At 48.5% G+C, this 19,745-nt stretch overlaps 1 protein-coding gene across 1 annotated transcript in view; it reads right to left on the bottom strand.

The window, feature by feature from the left end:
• The window catches only part of MMP14 (matrix metallopeptidase 14), an 86,545-nt gene extending 67,695 nt beyond the window's left edge, over positions 1-18,850 (bottom strand). Inside the window, exon 1 of the mRNA XM_086923654.1 lies at positions 18,387-18,850. Within this exon, the coding sequence (XP_086779780.1) occupies positions 18,387-18,473 (87 nt within the window). The 5' untranslated portion in view covers positions 18,474-18,850. The remainder of the gene's footprint in view (positions 1-18,386) is intronic.
• Between the last annotated feature and the right edge of the window lie 895 nt (positions 18,851-19,745).

Genomic DNA, 19,745 nt, shown 5'->3' with positions numbered 1-19,745 from the left:
AGATGCAAGAGAAAGCAAACGCGCTGCAAGGAAAAAAAAAAGGTATAGAGAACAAGAGAATAGTGCAAGGTGTGCACAGCAAGAGGGCAATCCAGGAAAAAGAAACACAGCGAGTAAGAGACATTTGCAACAAGTAAGTATAAGGTGTTGAGAAGCTAGAGGAAAGAGGGAGAGAGGCAAGGGCTTGATACAAAGAGAACGACAGAAGGGTAAAAAAACTACAAACGGACACAAGAAAGGGATAGTGAGAGCACACGACACACACACACAGAGAAAGTGGTGGGATAGAAAGAGTGGACAAGAGAGACACAAAGGGGCAGAAAAACAACAGATAGACACAAAGAAGGGGTAGACAAAGCAAGAGAGACAATGAGAGGGTGTAGGAATACGGAGAGAGCAAGAGACGGGTACAAGGAGAGAGAAAAGGAGATAGGTAGAAGAATAAAGAGAGCAAGAGGCATCTAGTGAGAGACTAGGTAGGGGTAAAGCGAGACCGGGAGAGGGGTATAGGCAGAGCAAGAGACAGCCACAATGAGAGACAGAAAGGTGCAGTCACACACACTCCTGTGCCCAGACGTGCGGAGATGACGCAAGCACGCACTGCGGATGAAGGTAGGATAATCAGTGCAGTTAAAAATTCCTAGGATCCAAATCCGGTTCAGGAGGAGCGGGTTCAAGAGCTCTAACCCAGTTTACAGTTTGGTCAACATCTCTAAAAGTGTTTATGGGTAGGTTCAAACTATCTAAACCGGTACATCTGTAGGGTGGCCACAGCACCCCCTAGGATCACAACACAGTGTTTCTTACACCGGACTTTGTGCGGCACAAGACCCATTGCATTCTGGGAGTGTTGTTTAGTATGCTGCAATTTAACTAATCAAGCTACCACGCCTGGCAAAAGTGACCTGTAATTGTGAAGCCCAGGACTGGAAACAGCGTCCATAATTATTTGTAGTGAAATCACCATATATTCAAAGTTAAGGATGCAAGTGGGGGCACGGCCCAGACTTCAGAAGTCGATCACCCCCTCCCCTCCTCTCCCACGCCCATCACACACAAAGAACAGCTGTATAATGAATGTCCTTCCTCTCTGAGGTCAGAGGCCTCCAAGACTAGAATCTATAATCGGCTCACAAGTAAAGGCCTGGGGTGAGCTCATAGGATGTATATCAGCCATGCATCCGGTCAGCTGTGCCAACATCCTGCAGTCGTGGGAGGGGGTTCAAGGAATAAAGAACTAGGAATGACAGCTTCCTCCCCAGCCACCGCATTCAGTGCCCCCTCCCACCCCACCAAGCAGAAGAGGAAGCATGGCCTGCAAGCCCACAGGCACAGAAATGGCATGTCATACAGGATCAGCAGCAAATCACAGTGACAATTCAGAAGGGTGCAGTGACATATCATGTACTTGCAGAACTCCGTGTCAATTCATACAGATGCAGTGGCAAATCATACCAGCCGACCTCACAGGGACAATTCATACAGGTGCAGTGGCAAATCATACCAGCCGACCTCACAGGGACAATTTATACAGGTGCAGTGACATCACATACTTGCCGAACACAGTGACAATTCATACAGGCTCAGCAACACATCAAATCCCATAACTCATACGGACAAATCTTGCACTTGAAAAACTCGCAGTAACAAGTCACAGGGCAGGAGGGGGCTCCATGCACAGAGAATGTATTTGATCATCGTGTGAGAGAGACAGTGGCTGCACACCTTCACTAGGAAATATCCATGTGATATTTGTATAATCAGAACCTAGACGAGAGGCGAAAGAGCCTTGTAGAGGGCCAAAGAGAGTCAACAAGTTACTGGAGGGCATCACTGGGTGCTGAGAGTGGAGACGGGTTGTTACTTTGCCCTGAAGTAGTGTTCTTCGCAGAGGTGTGTCCTTCGCTCTTTCCTAAATTGAAGAATTGTACGGACAGTCCTGAAGGACATGGGGATTTTGTTTCAGGTCCTGCCTGGGTGTGAAGGAGGAGAAGTGTAGCGCAGAGAGCCACTGGAGGTGGTGAGCTCGTCAACCAGCTAGGCAAGGGTGCTGACCGTGATGGCTTCTTTGATGATGCAGCTGGTTTAGAAGATGGTGCAGGCTGGCATGGGGCGCGTGCGAAGTTCCATGGAGGAGGGTTGTTGGGGAGATAATGCACCATATTTCTTCAAGCCCTTGATGAGGAGGGCTACAGCTTGTAGGGAAGGGGATGGTGACCAGTATGGAGGTTGTCAAGCATGCGCATTGCCACCATGCAGAAAGTCCCACTGACACATGGGTAAAGAGATGTACGTAGAACTATTTGTAATAAGTTCATGTGCGGGAGCCATGAAGGACAGCACTGTCTGCAGAGCTTACAGTAACACAAGCCATACAGACACGGGAGACAGAGGCAGGTCCATGCTGTCGGCCGGGCCTCACACCTTGGCAGGGACACTTGTGGAGAGAGAGCAGAGCTAGGAATAAACCACAGAACCACAGGAGAAGTTTGCCAGAAAACCATGCAGGTGAGCTAGCACAGCTCAGACGGCCACATAAGCTCAGTCTGTGCCCGTGAGGGGGTAGGGTGTTTACAACCTCAGCTCGGTCTGGCTGGGAAGTGGGTGAGTGTCAGTGTAGGGCGCGCTCTGCCTGTGTGGGGGTATTCCACGTGAACTCCGTCTGGGAGTGCACTTACTGCATCAGCTCCTGCTTTATCTGGGGGGTGGGGGAGGGTGCCACATGAGCTCCAATTGACAAGAAAAAAGGGCCCGCCTCAATCTGTACTGAGGAGATGGCGGGTCGCCTCAGTCTATGCTGGAGAGGACACGATGCGATGTGTTGGAGGGCTCATTCTCGGGCTAGGGCAGAGGTCTTCAAACTTTTTGATGCCGAGACCCCCTTGTAAAACCTTTTTAGGCGTAAGGACCCCCTTCCGACAAAAGTTTCTAGAAACTAGTACTCCTCATCATCAACTTTTGACAACCATAAATGCGCCTGTTAGACCTCATCACATCCCTCCATCATTCATCCACCCACACTTTCACACATCCATCCATCCACCCTTTCTTCCTTCCATCCATACATTCATCCTTCATCCATCCACCCTTTCATCCTTCTATCCATACATCCATCCTTTACCCATCCACCCTTCCTTCCATCCACCCATCATTCATCCACCCACCTTTTCACACATCCATCCATCATTCATCCATGCAACCTTTTATCCATTCATACATCCATCAACCCTTTCATCTTCCCATCCATACATCCATCCTTCATCCATCCACCCTTTCATCCTCCCATCCATACATCCATCCTTCACCTATCCATCCATCCATCCATCCACCAACTCTTTCATCCATCCATCTACCTATCATTCATCCCCCACCTTTTCACACATCCATCCATCCAGCATTCATCCATCCACCCTTTCATCCATCCATCCTTCATCCGTCCACCCTTTCATTCTTCCATCCATACATCTATCCTTCACTAAACTATCCTTCATCCATCCACCCTTTCATCCTTCCATCCTTCCGTCCATACTTCCATCATTCATCCATCCATCCACCCTTTCATTCATCCATCCACTCATCATTCATCCATCCACTCATCATTCATCCACCCACCTTTTCACACATCCATCCATCCATTCATCCATCCATTCACCCATCCTTTACCCATCCACCCTTCCTTCCATCCACCCATCATTCATCCACCCACGTTTTCACACATCCATCCTTCATCCATGCAACCTTTTATCCATTCATACATCCTTCCACCCTTTCATCCTCCCATCAATACATACATCCATCCTTCATCCATCCACCCTTTCATCCTCCCATCCATACATCCATCCACCCTTTCATCCTTCCATCCATACATCCATCATTCATCCATCCACCCTTTCATCCATCCATTCACCCATCATTCATCCACCCATCTTTTTACATATCCATCCATCCATCATTCATCCATTCACCCTTTCATCATCCATCCTTCATCCTTCATCCGTCCACCCTTTCATTCTTCCATCCATACATCTATCCTTCACCAATCTATCCTTCATCCATCCACCCTTTCATCCTTCCATCCTTCCATCCATACATCCATCATTCATCCATCCACCCTTTCATTCATCATCCACTCATCATTCATTCACCCACCTTTTCACACATCCATCCATCCTTCAGCCTTTCTCTGTGCCTCCCTGCTGGGGGCGGGGGACGTGTCACGGGACCCATAGCTCCAGGTGCGCAACATCCATTGAACTCGAAGGGCGACACTACAGCCACTCCCCTTCCCCCCCCAGCTCCCCCAGCTCGTGTATGTGAGCCCAGCTGTAACAGCTTCAGGGACACACACACAGTCACACTCAAGACCTTTAACTTGTTAATGAGGCGTTGATGTTTTTCACACCTTGGTGTGAATTAGGCCTCCGCCGTGAGCACCCTCAGCCCAATGCCAGGAACTGCACGCTGCAGAATCTGCGACCCCCTTCCCAGGCCTCCACGACCCCCCTGGGGGTCGCGCCCCACAGATTGAAGACCGCTGGGCTAGGGCTAGGGCTGGGCTGAGGGTGCTCCCAGGGGGCCTTGGTCTGTCGAGGATCATGGTCACCTCCCTCGTTCTGGTCCGGCTGGAGGGGCTCCGTTCACAGGGAGGAGGAAGTGAACGTCCTGCTGGGGTGGGTTCATAAAAGGAGATCAAAGTCCATGGCAGACCCAGGGACACATTAACTCAGCCTCGGGGCAGCTGTGCTACCAGAGTGGAGGCAGGAAGGGGCACACAGAGGTAGGGTGGAGCGGGACTGCGCATGTGCCTACTCACAGCGGAGAGTACTCATCAATGCAAAAGAGAAAAGAAGCATGGGCAAAACCAAGAGGCCTTGCCTTTGAGACAGACTTGCTCTGTCAACGTCTTGTATTCATTGGTTTGTGATGTACGGCATTGGCAAAAATGCACGCTGCGATTTTTCTTTTTTCTTTTAAGATTTACAGATCTGAGATAGATCTGTAAATAACAAAAAAGAAAGTATAAATTGGCGAAACGCAAAGGCGTTTTTATTCATAAATTGGAAGGATTAGCAGTAATTTAGTGTCTATTGTTCCTTAAAAAAAATATAGTACTGTATGGGGAGATGAGTAACTGAGGAGCGGATCAGCAAGCAGGGGGAGGGGAGGAAGAGTAAAGTAGCACACATGGGAGGAAGCAACAAGGAGGGTGGAGGAAACACACATGAGGGAGAGAACAAAGGGCGAACAGATAAACACCCAGGTGAGATGGACACCGCTTGGGGGAAAGAAGTACACAGGTGACAGAGAGCAACAGAGCGAACAAGAGAGAGAGGAGCACATGGATGCAAAAACCCAACATTGAGCAAGGGGGTAGAGAAGACCACGAAGGAGACCGCTAAAAACACATACACTCTCCTAGGCTACCCAAGCAAAAAAGAAAAAAGTTCTCTAAGTGAGCAGTGGAAGGACACAAGTATGGAGGCTTTGCACCAGGGGAGGGGACAAACACGAGAAGGAGAACGCAAGCCATCGAATAAGAAGCAAGTGACAGTGGCAAAAACAATTGACGGTAAAAAATGGGTGTGCTTTAAGCCTTGGCATAAGTTCTTGGTATGCTGACAATGGGTCTTTTGCAACCAAACCGCTTGCACTATCTCATTGGCTCGACCTGAAAAGAACAAAAACAGTCAACGAAATCAGACGACAAGGACCCAGCACTGACATATATACCAAAGCAGTGTGTGCAAGCCACAAGGGGGAAAATGGCACAGCAGTAGCCAACAGTGACCATTTGGCTGTCGAATGTCGTCACCTACCACACTCAAGAGTGCCTTTTTACAAGTCAGGAGGCTTTAAGACGCAGAGTTCAGAACACTCAAGCTACCAGTCGGGACCATCCAAGTAACCAATGCTCTGCTTAAGGCCCTCCCATACTTTTCAGAAAACAATTGAACTATTTAACCCAGCGGTCTACCGAGCAGTCCAAGGACAAGGGTGGGTGGGCTTCGATTCCAGACTTCAGTCAGCTCTTACCTCCAACCCTAGCACTGCTATTTAATTGAGAGGCACCCCTAAAAACTACCAGAGGAGCCGCGGTCGGGGGAAATATGGCGCAGAAATTGTCGTGCAGCAGGTGCAAACAGCACTTCAACCCCACCGTTTGGAGGCTCATGATGCCAACCAGTACTTTGGCAGCAAGTTCTCACTGTAGAAAATTTTGAACAGACAAGTAGGCACACACTAGCCTTTTTTAGCTTAATATCACTTTTCTGTAATCAATCCGAAATTTGAGGGACGTGAGTAAGGTGGGGATCTGTGCACCCCGTCCTGAAGAAGAAGCCTAGCTTCGAAACATGTCGACGCACACACGAGGTGTTGTACATTAACATACTAAATACCTCATAATCACCCTTTTAACAGTACCAGTACAGGTGCCCATTAAAGTTTTTGTAGACCTCACGTGCCAGGTACTTTTTAACCCCACTTTGTCACTTTTCAGAACCCACCACTCACTTATACACACTGAAACCTCACACGCACCACACATAGCCAAATTATAAAAGTGCTCCGGCGTAGTCGCAGGTTAGCAGCACGCCGCATCCCGTAGAGGAGTGTGAAGACCCCAATGATGAAGCATGACACCAAGGGTCCTTTTGGTGTGTGAGGGGTATTTAAAGAACATAGTGTGCTCCCCACCATTGTAGGGACCGCTCTAACAAAATCTAGATGTGGATTCTTTTTGTTTATTTAAATCTGTAGAGGGAGAACGGATCCACTTTTTCTCTCCTCTCCCCTGTTATATTTAATAATACCCCATAAAACTAGACATGCCATGCACAAGGGAATTTGCATAGTGTGAGCGGATGTCGGAGCCAGGGACACGTTAAGAGTGAGGTCCTTTTGAGGACATCACCACTAACCGCGTCCTCTCCGTCAATGATAGTTTGAATAAAGATATTGGAGGCAGGAACACAGAGAAGGGACAAGGAAGGGGTGGGGGTAGTAACTGAGTCCAGATGGGCCTCGCACCACCTTCCGTACACGATTTCTCAAGAGTTCTTGTTATTGATGATGACGTCGCACTCCAGGACAACGGAAGTGATTAAAAGGACAAGGCACGTGCATGCTCAATCGAAAACAGATTGCGACATCCGATCACAGCCCTAGACAGTATTGGGAAATAACTGAGGAGTTTGTACTAAGATTGCTGGTTTGAAAAGCAACACAACAACTTCTTATACTCCACCAGTCTGCTCAGTCACTGTTCTCACACAAAAAATGCTCTTCCCTTCAGAATGAAATACACTAACATCATTTTAAAGCGCATACCACAGAGCAAACTGTATTCAGGTGCAAATGTGGATCTACAAGTGTGGGTGTCATGAGGGACTCGGGACTGAACATAAAAAACTAGCTCATGCAACTTTTGGGGAATGACAACAGAGTGGGGGTGGATTTAGAAAGCTTGAGAACTAGCACAGACAGGCTTCGGCTCTTCAAGGCTTACAACAAGATCCAAATTACAAATAGCAGAGAGAAATCTACAGATGGCAGCACAAATACTGTTCATTAGTTTACCTGGGAAGGGCAGGCCACTAATGGAGAGCGTTTCTCATTTTGAAAGCCTGTCGTTTTTACATACACTTAACTGTAAACAGAATTCTGCATTTTGTACAAGTTGTAGATGATCAGGTGGCATCTTCAGAAGACCACAAAAGAAGAAGTTTGAGGAGTATAATTTAGAATTAACCAAGGCAACCCCTACCATCCTATGAGTCTCTGCAGGGAGAAAACAGTAGGCGTATTTTCAGCCAGCAATCCTTGGGCACTATTGATACGAGAACCAAACCACATTCCTACATCTCATGTTCTAGAAAAAGTGCAACCTCTTGTACTGGAAAAGTGCAATCTCTTATACTGGAGGAGGAACTAGAAGAATTTCTTGCTCTAAAATAGGTAGAGCAGCATCTTGAATTCGAGAAAAGAGCATCCACTTTCATGTTATGGAGGAGTCTAGGTGCCAACACTTGGGTTTTGGGGTGCTAAGCCCTTTGGGTTCGAGAAAAAAAGGGATTTATCTCTTGTGTTCTGGGTTGGGGACAGGGTTCATGTTCTCTGGGTGAAAGGAAAAAGTACAAGCCCCCGATGTGTTCTTAAGAAAGGACATGGTCCAACGATCCATGTTCTTCTGAAGGATCATCTCCAGACCACGTTTCTCAAAAGGGACAGTTTCCTATTAAGTTCAGGGGAAAAGAAGAGCACAAACTCTCATGTTTCTGGGTGGAAAGTAGATTGACAGCATGATCAGAGAGGAGAAAAGTGAAAACGTGTGCACTGGATGGAGGAAAAAGCATCTCCCTACGTGGATTGGAGTCCAGCCAGTTCTTTCAGCTCACCTTTTGGGGTTTGGGGATCTAAACGGCAAGCAGCGGCTAATACATCACAACAGTGGTGGTTGGGGGTCGTCTGGCACTGGTGTCCTGGGATCTGTCTTACTATGGCTCTGCATACTTTGCTTGTGCACTGGACTGCCAGGGTAGGGAGGGTGAGCAATCAAAGGCCGCTGAGAAAGGTAGTGTGAAGGGCAAGAGCTCAGAACTCAACATTCAAACAACAGTTGCTATAACATACTGTTGAGCCCAGTACTTATCCTAGGGAAAAGAAAGTACATCACAGCAAAACGAAATGCTACACAGCCCAATACGGGCTGTTACAGGGTTGCACTCTCAATTACGAATCCTAGCTAAGCATTACACCTGCTACAGTGCCCTCTCCCCATTCTAAAACGCTCTTCCAATGTTCATGGAAACCATTACAAAAGTACAGGTATAGACACAGATTAGGCATCGGTGCATTCACTTGCCATGGGATAACTTGTGGATCAGTTCTAACTATTCTTGCCAAACGGGATCACACTGGCAACAGTTACTGTTCTCACAATAAATTTAAATTTACATCTACACAATCAGTTCTATCTTTTACATTTAAACCTTGCTCTACCTGCGCAAGGAGATGCAGAATGTACAGCACCGGAAGGTGCGGTCATCAGTCCTGCACCTTGAGTGTCGGCAACAGCAGCACAGGACATCATGGCAACCTTTCTCTGGACTTGGACCACTGGAAAGGGGCCAAGCGGCGTGTCAGGCCTGCTTGGTGGTTGCTCACCATTGGCAGATGCATTCCCTGGGCTGCGATCAGATGGGAGCACCTCTTCGTTAGCATCGGCCTTTAAGCCGGTTTCAGATGTGTGCTTGGCTTTGGTAGTTGCTGCCACCAGGTCACAAACAGGGTTTCTGCTTCAGCAGGCAGCTCCCTCAACGGGGGCACTAATGTAAAACGATGGTGGCACCAACCCTTCGGGCATGCTGGACGACATGCCTCTTCACTCTGGCTTGATTTCTTGACACGCCACACAACACCAGTGCGCTCCGGCTTCACTCCAGGCAGCAGTCAGCTACTTCTGGGTGTTCCTCATGCCAAGAACATAGCTGGGTTTGTCCTTCTGGGTAGCCTCTCCTCCTGTCGGGCCAGGCCTTCTCCTTCCGTCTCTAAGCAGGCAGGCTTCGAGCATTAGGCCGAATATTGGCATCTCCAGTAAGTTAGAGACTTCAGGTGATGACCCTTCACTTCCTGGAGACTAGCTGTCATACAGACACCAGCCCAACATACACAGCTCAACTTCATGTACTCTGCAGAGCACTTGCTTCCTTGGTCACGATTAACTTGTAACCAGAATAAAGTAGGGTAGTCTAGGCCCCATGTTACACTCATATTGGAGATACAGGAAGTGGTTTAAGGTGTTGGAACCAGTCTGAATTCTTATCAATTGTACTGCAGACACAGTATTGGTGGATGATGATCGCTCCCGCACCAGGTAGCGATGAGGCTGGCTCCGAGCAGGAATATCGAAAACAAGGACACAATGAAGTGTAAGATCTCTGCAGCAAGCCGTCACCAGACTCCATGAAGCCGCAAACTAGGAAGAAAAAATGGCAGGCCCTGCCTACAAACCTGCCCACTCTTGACAACAGAAACTTCTGTACCGCGCCACTCCTCCATCAAATGGCAGTGCTAAGGAAGAATGAATCAGCAGGCTGCTAAAAGGACCCAATTACTGTTCTACGGAAGCCCCGCACCCACCCTCCCACACTTTTGAATCTTGGTCTCATGATCCAACAAGAGGGAGGCAATCAGTCTGCTTAAACTGCCTGGGGAAGCGCTCTCTACTGCCCCTACCGTACAACGCAGAACCAGGGGCCATCGCTCTACTGCCCCTACCGTACAACGCAGAACCAGGGGCCATCCAACATGGATCTCACTGGTCCCAGTACTCAAACTCTGGTCACATTCAGAGTATGGTTTCCATGCATGTGCTACACATGCAACATACATACAGGGAGTCAGCACACAGGGAGCCACACTAAAGTGGAACTTTACTTGAGCTGGGTCTGTGGACTGCATTCCTTTCTATCACAGGAAGAGGGACTTGTCAGGGATAATCATTTACAAAGTTTGGTGCACTGCCCGCATTCCTGTCCCAGTGAATACCTGTCCACTCGTACTGATGGGTATATGATGTTTAACCCCTGGTGTCAGAGGTGTGTTCTTCAACTTTACGGAGAGCTGTGGAGCACACGCATCCTTTGTGTTGTGGTCGGGGGGAGGGGTAACGAGTTAGGAGGCAGATATGTTACGCATCGTGTTGTTCTCGAGGAAGCACTAAATGCGGGTGGCGGGGGGAGGGAAGAACAGTAACAATGCGTGTTTTCACCTGAAGGCAGACCTCGAGTTTTTCGCCCTGGTCGGCTTATCTGAATAACCCCTCAACATTTGCAGCCCACTGTTTTCCTGGTCTCTGGGGGCGGGGGAGACAGAAACCTCAATTTACAAGAACCGCGTCACCCTCTGTGCCAAAGTACATTCCTCTGCCTGTTGAGGCCTGTGCTGGGATCCTCGCACCTCTGCTGAGGTCAGCCGTCTGGGAGGCCCGCCCCCCCTGCAGGTGCGGAAGGAATGTCGCGCAGCCGTGTGACGGCGCCTGTGTGTTTACCAGAACGTCCAGTCTCCCTGTTGGAAGCACCTCTGTATGTTTCAAACCAAGTAGCCATGAAGGTGAGGCCCGCAGCCCCTCACACCGCGAGTCCCCTTTAGGCCGACGCCTATGCAGTGGGTTTCAGCCAGCAAAGTTTACATACTGCCGTTTGCGTCGTGAGTTGTACACGGACGCCTCCGCCCCGTCCCCGAGGTCGGGTGCCGCTCACAGGCCCGCCCGTCTGTGTTTTCCAGAGCGAGGCTATCTATACTCGAGCTCCTGTGAGGTCGAGGCATGGATTTGGGGCCTGCTGGCTTTTCGCGGCCTAGCCTTAACCATTCCCATCAGACTGCCTGTTGCATTTAAAAATAAATACAGAAGCAAACTTTAATTGTCAAAACTGTGAGTCCAAACAGTTTTTTTTATCAACCACCAAACAAATCCCGCTCTCAATAAAGTAGGTAATTTGCTTAAAGCGAAAGTTATAATTGCTAAATCGTAACTCTACTAATTATATTACGGGTATTCTCATTCCAGTTTTAACCAGAACAGGGGCGTCATGCACAAGGCTCCCCCATTTCATGGGGCTGGGGCTCGTGCGTTCCGAGATCTGTGACGGGCGATCTGGAACTATGAGGGCCCCTCCACACATTGTGCGCGGGGCCACTGCCTCAAAGAGCGCGACCCCTTCCCCAGGAGCTCTTAACTACCCCATTATGGAGCAGGTATCCGGCCTCCGGCCTGAGCACAATAACCCCTGCGGGAGGGGCTTCCGTTTACTGAATAAGGCGTCTGATTGCACAATAGTAGTCCTATGACCCCCGTCTGCAAATCCTCCCTTCCTTGCGCCATACGGGAGGCTCTCTGGGCACAAGACCCCGTGCCCGTGTCTGCAGGCCTTCTATTGCCAGGGCCAAGAGGGTGGCCTCTAGGCCGTTCATCCAGGCCAGAGCTCTTCACGCCCCCTCTAAGGATTCGTAGGCTTCCACCCGCTCTCAAGAAAGGGGCAAACCATACTGTCGAGGGTGGGGTCTTTATCCGTCCCTGGGACCTTTAAGAGAAGGATGGCGATGCAGTCAAATGTCAAGCATAGCGGAAGTGACTCCAGATCATTTGATCACAAATAATATCACAGGACAGACCTCTTGACCCACCCATAATCTTGTACCGGGTCTCCTCTTCATGCAGCAGAACTAAGGGATGGAGAGGGTGTTCTAGAAAGCAAGTGCCTTCGCTCGCACCCTTCACTCCTGTTGGGGCCTTCAAGACAGCTGAGACCTGGTGAAGAAAGAGCAGTGCCAGGTGCACCGTACACCAAAGAAGTGTCACCTTTGCTCCATTTTACTGCCTATCCATCCATCAGCCCCTCTGTAAAGAGGGGGGTGGGGGGGGGGGGGGGGGGGGAGAACCCTGATCTCTCTCGCCTGAAACTACAAACCTTCCGAAATCAGACTTGTGGCATTCGCCTCACAGTAACTCATTTTGGAAAGGCCGTTCTTCGCTGGCATGGGGACTTCCAAGAACTCCAAGCAGCAACATATTTTCCATACCACTGTAACACTGTAGCCAAGGCTGTTCCCCTAACCTTTGGGTAGTTCACTCTGCGAAAGAGGGTCAGTGTTAGTAGGGCTAGTCCGCACACATAATAGTCAGGCCTGAGAATGTCAACTACCTCCATAAGGTCAGGCAGCTCCTGCTATCGCCTGACCTCAGACCACTCCTTCTTCTATTACCTGGAGTATGTTTTATGCACAAGTTGCAATAGACTGGTGGGACTTTTAGTTTACAGGAGTTAACTTTGCGTCTACATGTTCAGGCTAATTTGCATTTCAGGAGCTTATCTCTGGTACGGCCATTCGCTTTCTCAGTGTCCACGCCGCTCTGGGAGGAGCTTACTAGCTGCCGATTTCCACTGGGTTTGTGAGTCACAATGGGCGTGACAGATCAGCGCAAATCTCTGAAACAAGATGGCTGTGCAGATGTACCCGCAGCACTCAAAGGCACGCCTGTCTGTGCTTGTACAGGACCAAGGACAGAATATGCTGCTAGGATCACCATATAGTGCAAATATTCCGTCTCTGAACTTTGTTTTGCCTGGTCTCTCTAACAAACAAGTATATTGTAGGTGTTTGTACCATCTTAGTAATATACCAGAGACTCAGGCCATCCGCAATTCTACTGGCAATAAGCTGCCCCATGCCCTGCTTCCATAAATTAGTCCCAGACAGACCATAAAATCTACGAAACACTGAAAGGATACAGAACACAACTGCAATGTCTGCTTAACTGCAAAATGTACATAAGCCATTTTTAATATCTCCTACAGAAAGTCTCACTTACTTTTAATCATTGGATCATGGTTAAGTAAGTCTACAGATGCATTTAAAGCTCCTACCTAAATGGAGAGGGGGAAGTCAGCTGTCAGATATAATTGGTTTAATATGAAAGATGCCAACAGAGTCTACTCTTAAGGCAGAATCATTACTAATTCAAGTATTAAGCTGTCCCTAACATAATGAGCGTCCTTTCGATATGCCCAGGCGCCATTCTTAGGCAGTGATTTTTCAAACAATTATGTAAATTTAAAGTTCACCATGGCCAGGTTTATCTGTTCAAGACGGGGGATTTTAGTATCTGGGTAGATGGCCCAGACTTCAGAATATACCAGAATTTTCAGCAAAATCTGGATGCAGTACACGTGGCCGAGTGGGTGTCCTGTCCCACCAATATGGAAGGAAATACAGAATACCTGCTTAGTAGCTGTAAGGATCGACTTACTTGGGGCACCAACATATCCACCTGGTTGTGGAGAGCCCACCATGCCATAGTGGTTCTATTGGAGCGCCCACTATAAAACAATGTTACAAAAAAGGGCAGCGACAAAGTATTTTTTCTTAGTGCCTGAGCTTTCGAATGCCAGGGTTGGTGAATGCCGAGGCTGTCTGGTCTTGATTCCACCTTATGCCTTTCAATCCAACACTTGCTGTCTCTTTATCCAACTTCTGCAGGTTCTTTTTTATCCCTGCCTTCTCCCTTTGTCATTGATTGCTCATCTTTCTAGTACCCCTTCTCTGACTCTCTTTTGCTCTTGAAGTTCTGGGTCTGATGATGAAAATAAGACCTGTGCCACAAAAAATGAATTCCATTGCCGACCACCAGCACAAATTAAGCCTTGTTTTTCCTCTTTCTTTTGACAGTTTAAATGTTTCATTCATCTTAGCATGTGGTAGTCAAAACACCTTGATGACCAAATGTAAAACGTGAGGGTACTAGAGAAAAGATGACACCCTGGCTATGAATAAATGGAAAAGTAGGTAAATCCTCACTATCTGCATCATCCCATGCTGCTAATCCAGCCTGAAAATATAGCATTTTTGATCAACAGAGAAATCCTTCTTTTTCTTCTCAAAAAGAGTTTGAGCTTCCTTGACAAGCTCAGATCCTTGGATGATCTAATTCTTATCCGATGCCACCCAAGGAGCTCACTAATTTCTTTTGAGGAAATATTGAATGATCAGAAAACTGACATAAGATGCTTTTGAATCACAGCCTTGAGCTTACTTACTCTCATGGGTACCTAGTCACAAACCTACTTGTCTCAGTGCCTTCCTCGATCTGAGCCCGGCTGCTGCAGGCTCACTGTGAAAGGTAAGTCTTTGGGTCCTTGACCCTTTAACTAGGTCTGACATGCCCAGAAACTTTACATTTAGCTCCCTGTGGTAAACAGCCTTAGCTGTTGTGATCAATTTCTCTTTCGCCATTGATAGGTTGGTGGTGGGCATTCCTGCCTGACTAGTTAATTTGTTGGCCATGCCTGTGTTCACCCTGCTCCTAGCCTGGCACACCCCAAGCGTCAGTATCATTGCTCCTTCTTAATGTCTGCCATGTCCCACATCTAAGCAGATTCCCAGTTAGTTAGACCTGGTGGAACAGACGAAGATCAAATAAAGTGCCTTCCGAGCAGATACATCTCAAGTTCGATAACATGAACCAGGCAAACACTGACATCAGAAAATGCGACACAGTCTCCTCTAGGGTTTCTGGACAGATTACTGGCAAATGTATCTGCCCCATTTTTGATAAGTAAGAAACTAATTTGAGGCTTGAACCTTACTGAGACCCACAAGACCTACTTTTATAGAGGTCTCGAAAAGAATATTTACCTTATTTTACTTCCCATCACCAGGGTCACAGCTGCATGGCCTTAGCCTGATCAAGGACTGGCTGGCCAACAGTTCATAGGACTACCTGAATACAGTCGATTTTATTTTTTTAGAACATATTTCATTAGCATGCTTTAATCCCACAGTAATCCCACAGCACAGGTATCCTCAGTTGGAGAAAGAAAAAAAACAATCCGCATTGTAACAGTCAGGCTCCGCATCCTTTGCAATTAAAATTGCTTTTTGGACTGCTCCCTATCAGCCAAAAGCCTTCGAATGTCTTACAGTTATGGGTGTCGGGCACAGCACTACATTTTGCAGGACAAGGGGGCGCCTTTTTGCATTGTTATGTAGCATGGCCTCGATCCGAAGAGATTTGCCGACTGTGCACCGGTTGCATTACCCCAGGTCACATTATGTTTTTTCAGGCACGGAGAGATTAAGTGATTTGCCCAGAATCACTGACGCCGAGACTCGAACGTGGTGCCCCATTTCCAAAGTCGGCAGCTCTGGCAGTAGCACCACATCCGCTTCCTAGTTTTCCATACGTCACTGGAGAGCCAACTGTGCCCAATGCCTCCCCCCATTCTGTCAACGAGGTCGAGGAAGTCACTCGCTTGTCACAGCTGACCTGCATGCGTCTCTTTGCATCTCACGATGTCCCTCTTTCCAACTCCCATGCAATGTTCCGAGCAGCTCTGTTTTTCACTTGTTTACTTACGGAAACCTCACTTTTATATTCAAATTCTGATTGGTGAGGAAAAGGGTCCGCATTTTCGCGCCTGTAATTCTTTCCCTTACTCTTGGTTTTTTGCGCTGCAGGCCTCGGCTGTGTGAATGTTCCTGTGTGTTGGCTGTAGAGGGAGTGGGCGGGGAGGGATCGCCGGAGGTCTGAGGAGTGGGGGGCACGGATATGGGGGAAGCCCAACAAAGAGGCCTTTGTGGGTGTTGGGCAGGATGAGAGGTGGCCTAGTGCAGCATTGACAAGATGCCTTTTATCCAAACTGCTGCCGCAGTCTCCCACCCCCTCCTCTTAAAATCCATGTGGGCAACAGAGGAATTATATACAAAAACGGAAAAATAGCTTTTATCGACATGAGGCGTAAACATTTCTAGCTAGGGCCTCCCCTCGGGTATTAGTTACGGGAGGAAGGAGCACACGTCCCCTCCCCTCTTCCTTCCTCAGGTTATGGGGTACCACACTGGTTGCCACCAGGTGACTCCAAGTCACGGGCACACAACGTTTCCAGTTGTCGGTCTTCATTTACCATATCGGGGATGCTGGGAGTTGGGGTGCTCCTTCATTCTAATTGGGCCCAATGGACCAACACTCATAATTAAATAAAATAATATTTAAAAGCAAAGTCCAGCAACGTAAATGTGGTGCCAAATGAGGTGGAGCCATGTGTCTTTCTCCAAGGCCTGGGGTTTTAAGTGAAAACTAGGAGTATAAGGGTGTACGGTCTTCATACCGCGGGAGAGGGCCTCTGGGCCCGCGCCAGGTAGGTGGGGCGTCCAAGGAGTGCCCGAGGCTGTGAAACACCTCTTCGAGGGGGTGGAGTGCACGCGGGAATCAAGGGTGGGCGCTATTTCTCCTTCGGGTGGCAAACAATGAAGCCACAGGGCTGGGGAATGTTTGTGTCCAGCAGGGAGGAGGTTAATTCACTTCAGGTCCGTAATTGACGCCGTTAATGAAGTCTCAATAAATCTTCAAGTGGGTGTACATTTCCTCAATACGGCGTGCTTGAGTGGGGACTTGCTTGAGTGAAGGGGGGGGGGGGGGAGTTTCGAATTAATTAATCCAAAGGCATGACTTCATTACATAATTCACCCAAAGACATAAAAAATGACACAAGTTCAGCAGAACGCGCAAGTGGGGTGGGGACCGTAAGGTGAATGCCGCCGGAGCTGCGCGTTAGTGTATTCCGCTAAAGGCCACGGTTCTGCTGAGCAGGGCGAAAATGCACAATTGCAACCAGATGGGTGAGGCGCTGGCTTCCCCCGCTGCACCCCGAGCCAAACATCCAGGGCACCGCTTCCTGCCTCTAGATTTCACACATACACCCTCCCCCGGCCGGCCCCCTCCGCACTCCTATGCATGTACACGTCCGATCGATGCACAGCATACGCCCCACCAACATAAAGTTCAGAAACGGAGGATACGAGTTATTATCCAATCCAATAGCACCCATTTTAGACATCAACACTGCTGGGCTGTGTGCCGGGTGGGACTGGAGGCTGAGAGGCCCAGATCACGCAGCCGGTACCAGCCCAGCACTTCACCTCCGTGCTCCCACAGAGCCGGCCTTCCTCGGCCCCTTCCCCTGGCCAGGAGACCCCGTTGTACTCCAATATCCGCCCAGTCACGTTAGATCACGGTTCCCCCAACGCGCGTGCACTCGTTCCTGCTTCCCTACCATTCCAGGGCCTCTGCACCGCTACAGGTGACCTCTGTACAGCATTTCGGCCCGGGTCCCTAAAAAGGCACACATACAAATTCTATACATAAACTAAATCTGTGCGTGCTGCCTACATGTGAGGGGAACCGCTCCAGTTTCTACGAATTGGATCATTTGGTTTGGTTACTTTGTCAGAGGTCCTTACTACACAAACAGACAACAAAGAAAAGAAAGGGGGAAAAAACACAAAGAGAGAAGTCTGCCAGGCAGGGAAGGAGGGGAGGGGGAGGGCCAGGCTTGGCCCATCCCAGGCTACTCTCCCAAACCCTCTCAGCAGATCTCGTGTGCGAGTGACCTCATGTCCCCCGGGAGAGGCTGGAAGAGAGCCATTACTCTGCCTTCAATAAGGAAAGAAACCGTTTTCACGAACTAATGACAATAACACCTTGTCAGCAAAACCAAATCAGCAACAAATGAACATATGTATGCCTCTTATTTTTTAATGAGGATGCGAAACTTGAGCCAAAGGCCGAAAGAGCTGGGCAAAAACGAAATTAAGCAGAATGAACAAAATATATTATGACCACCATCCATCCATCCATACAGAAGAGCGAGAGCTGCAATCTACATGAAGCACCTAAAGTTGTCACAAGTGAGAGAAGCGCTGGGACGCCTCCGGGTAACCATGCGCTTTACAAATCTGGTTACATTACATTACAAGGCGGGACTACGATGTCTGAAACGCATAAAAAGGCATCCAAGGAAAAACTCTGATTTGTTAAATTATCTTACCTCCGGGCTGAAGTTGACAGTGTTGGCCTCTGACGAAGACAGCGCCAAAAAGGCCATGCAGAGCAGAATGCGCAGCACCGTCTGCATCTTAGTAGCGCCTTGAAACCCGTCGGAGCGACTTTGGGCGTTTCAGTGTTAACTTTCCTTCCTCCTCCTTGTTTTTTTGTTTGTTATTATTTTAATCTTTCCTCCGTCCGGCGGCGAAATCCTCTTTTCCCTGAAAAACGTTCTTTGAAACAACGCCGAAAACCCCAAACTTCCCCATAAAATGTTATAAGTTATAGAAGGAAAAAATGTGATAAATAGAAATCCTCCGCGTCTCCGGGACGTGGGATGTAAGAACTGGGGGAAAGGGGCACGCGTTGATAGCGGTATGCCAGCTTTTCGAGGGAGCGCTATATATATTTTTTATTCTTCCAGGTTTTTTCTTGCCTCCTTCTCTCCCCTGCTCCCCGAAGCCAAGTGGAGACGTGGTCGCTGCTGAAAGTAATTAGAACCAAAAGGGGAAGGGAAAAAATTCAGGGAGGGGTCTGGATATGGACTTCTTACTTTTTTCTCCTCTGCGGTCAGGGCCGCCCTCTGCTGGTAGGAGAGGGATTTTTTTAATCTTTTGATTTTTGGTGATGTCCCGTGGCCCAAGCATGGCCCGGGGGCATCGGAGCACTTTTCAATGAGTCACTTTTCAACAGTCACCAAGGCGTTTGTCGAACTAGCAGACATACTCAATAGCTGTATTTTTTCACTGAAGAAGCATGGTATGAAACGAGACATCTATTCTGTAGTAGATGATCCGTTGGCACTTATTCCGCCCAAAGCCAACTAACGGGTAGAGTAAACTGGCCCTTCATCAAGGCTCCCTACCAGACAGGTGAGACGGATAACCGTGAGGATAGTTCACTCGGTCAAAGTCCCTACTGCAGATATCGGAGTGACGCCTGCAAGTCACCCGTTATCGTCCCTATATTATAATTTAGCGTGTTAACGTACCTGTTGAAGGACGCTAACTCAGTGCAACGTGCAGGCAACAGATGTCAGCCTAATCTCGCCGCTGGTGAATGCGGGGTGTGTGTGGCCCACTCATTCAGTTCTAGCTTTCTAACCTAACGCACATTGCATGCTGGGGGTTTAGAATCCCTCCAAGCTGCACCCCACAAGTCACACAGTGCGAGCAATGATTGGCAATAAAGTTGACTGATTGACGCTGTCACACAAAAGCGGCAGCTCTGTCAGGGCAGGACACTCCGGCGGATTACTGCCCCGGCCTCGGAGAGCTGCTTGAGACCTACAAAAACACAGTTTCTCATTTTTTTTAAAAATGGGACTTCTGATCGAGACTTTGCGACTTCCAAAGTGTTTGTG

Source organism: Lissotriton vulgaris, chromosome 5, assembly GCF_964263255.1.
Source record: "Lissotriton vulgaris chromosome 5, aLisVul1.2, whole genome shotgun sequence".
Taxonomy (NCBI): domain Eukaryota; kingdom Metazoa; phylum Chordata; class Amphibia; order Caudata; family Salamandridae; genus Lissotriton; species Lissotriton vulgaris.
The sequence above is the reverse complement of the archived record's forward strand: the minus strand, read 5'-3'. Positions and strand labels throughout refer to the sequence as shown.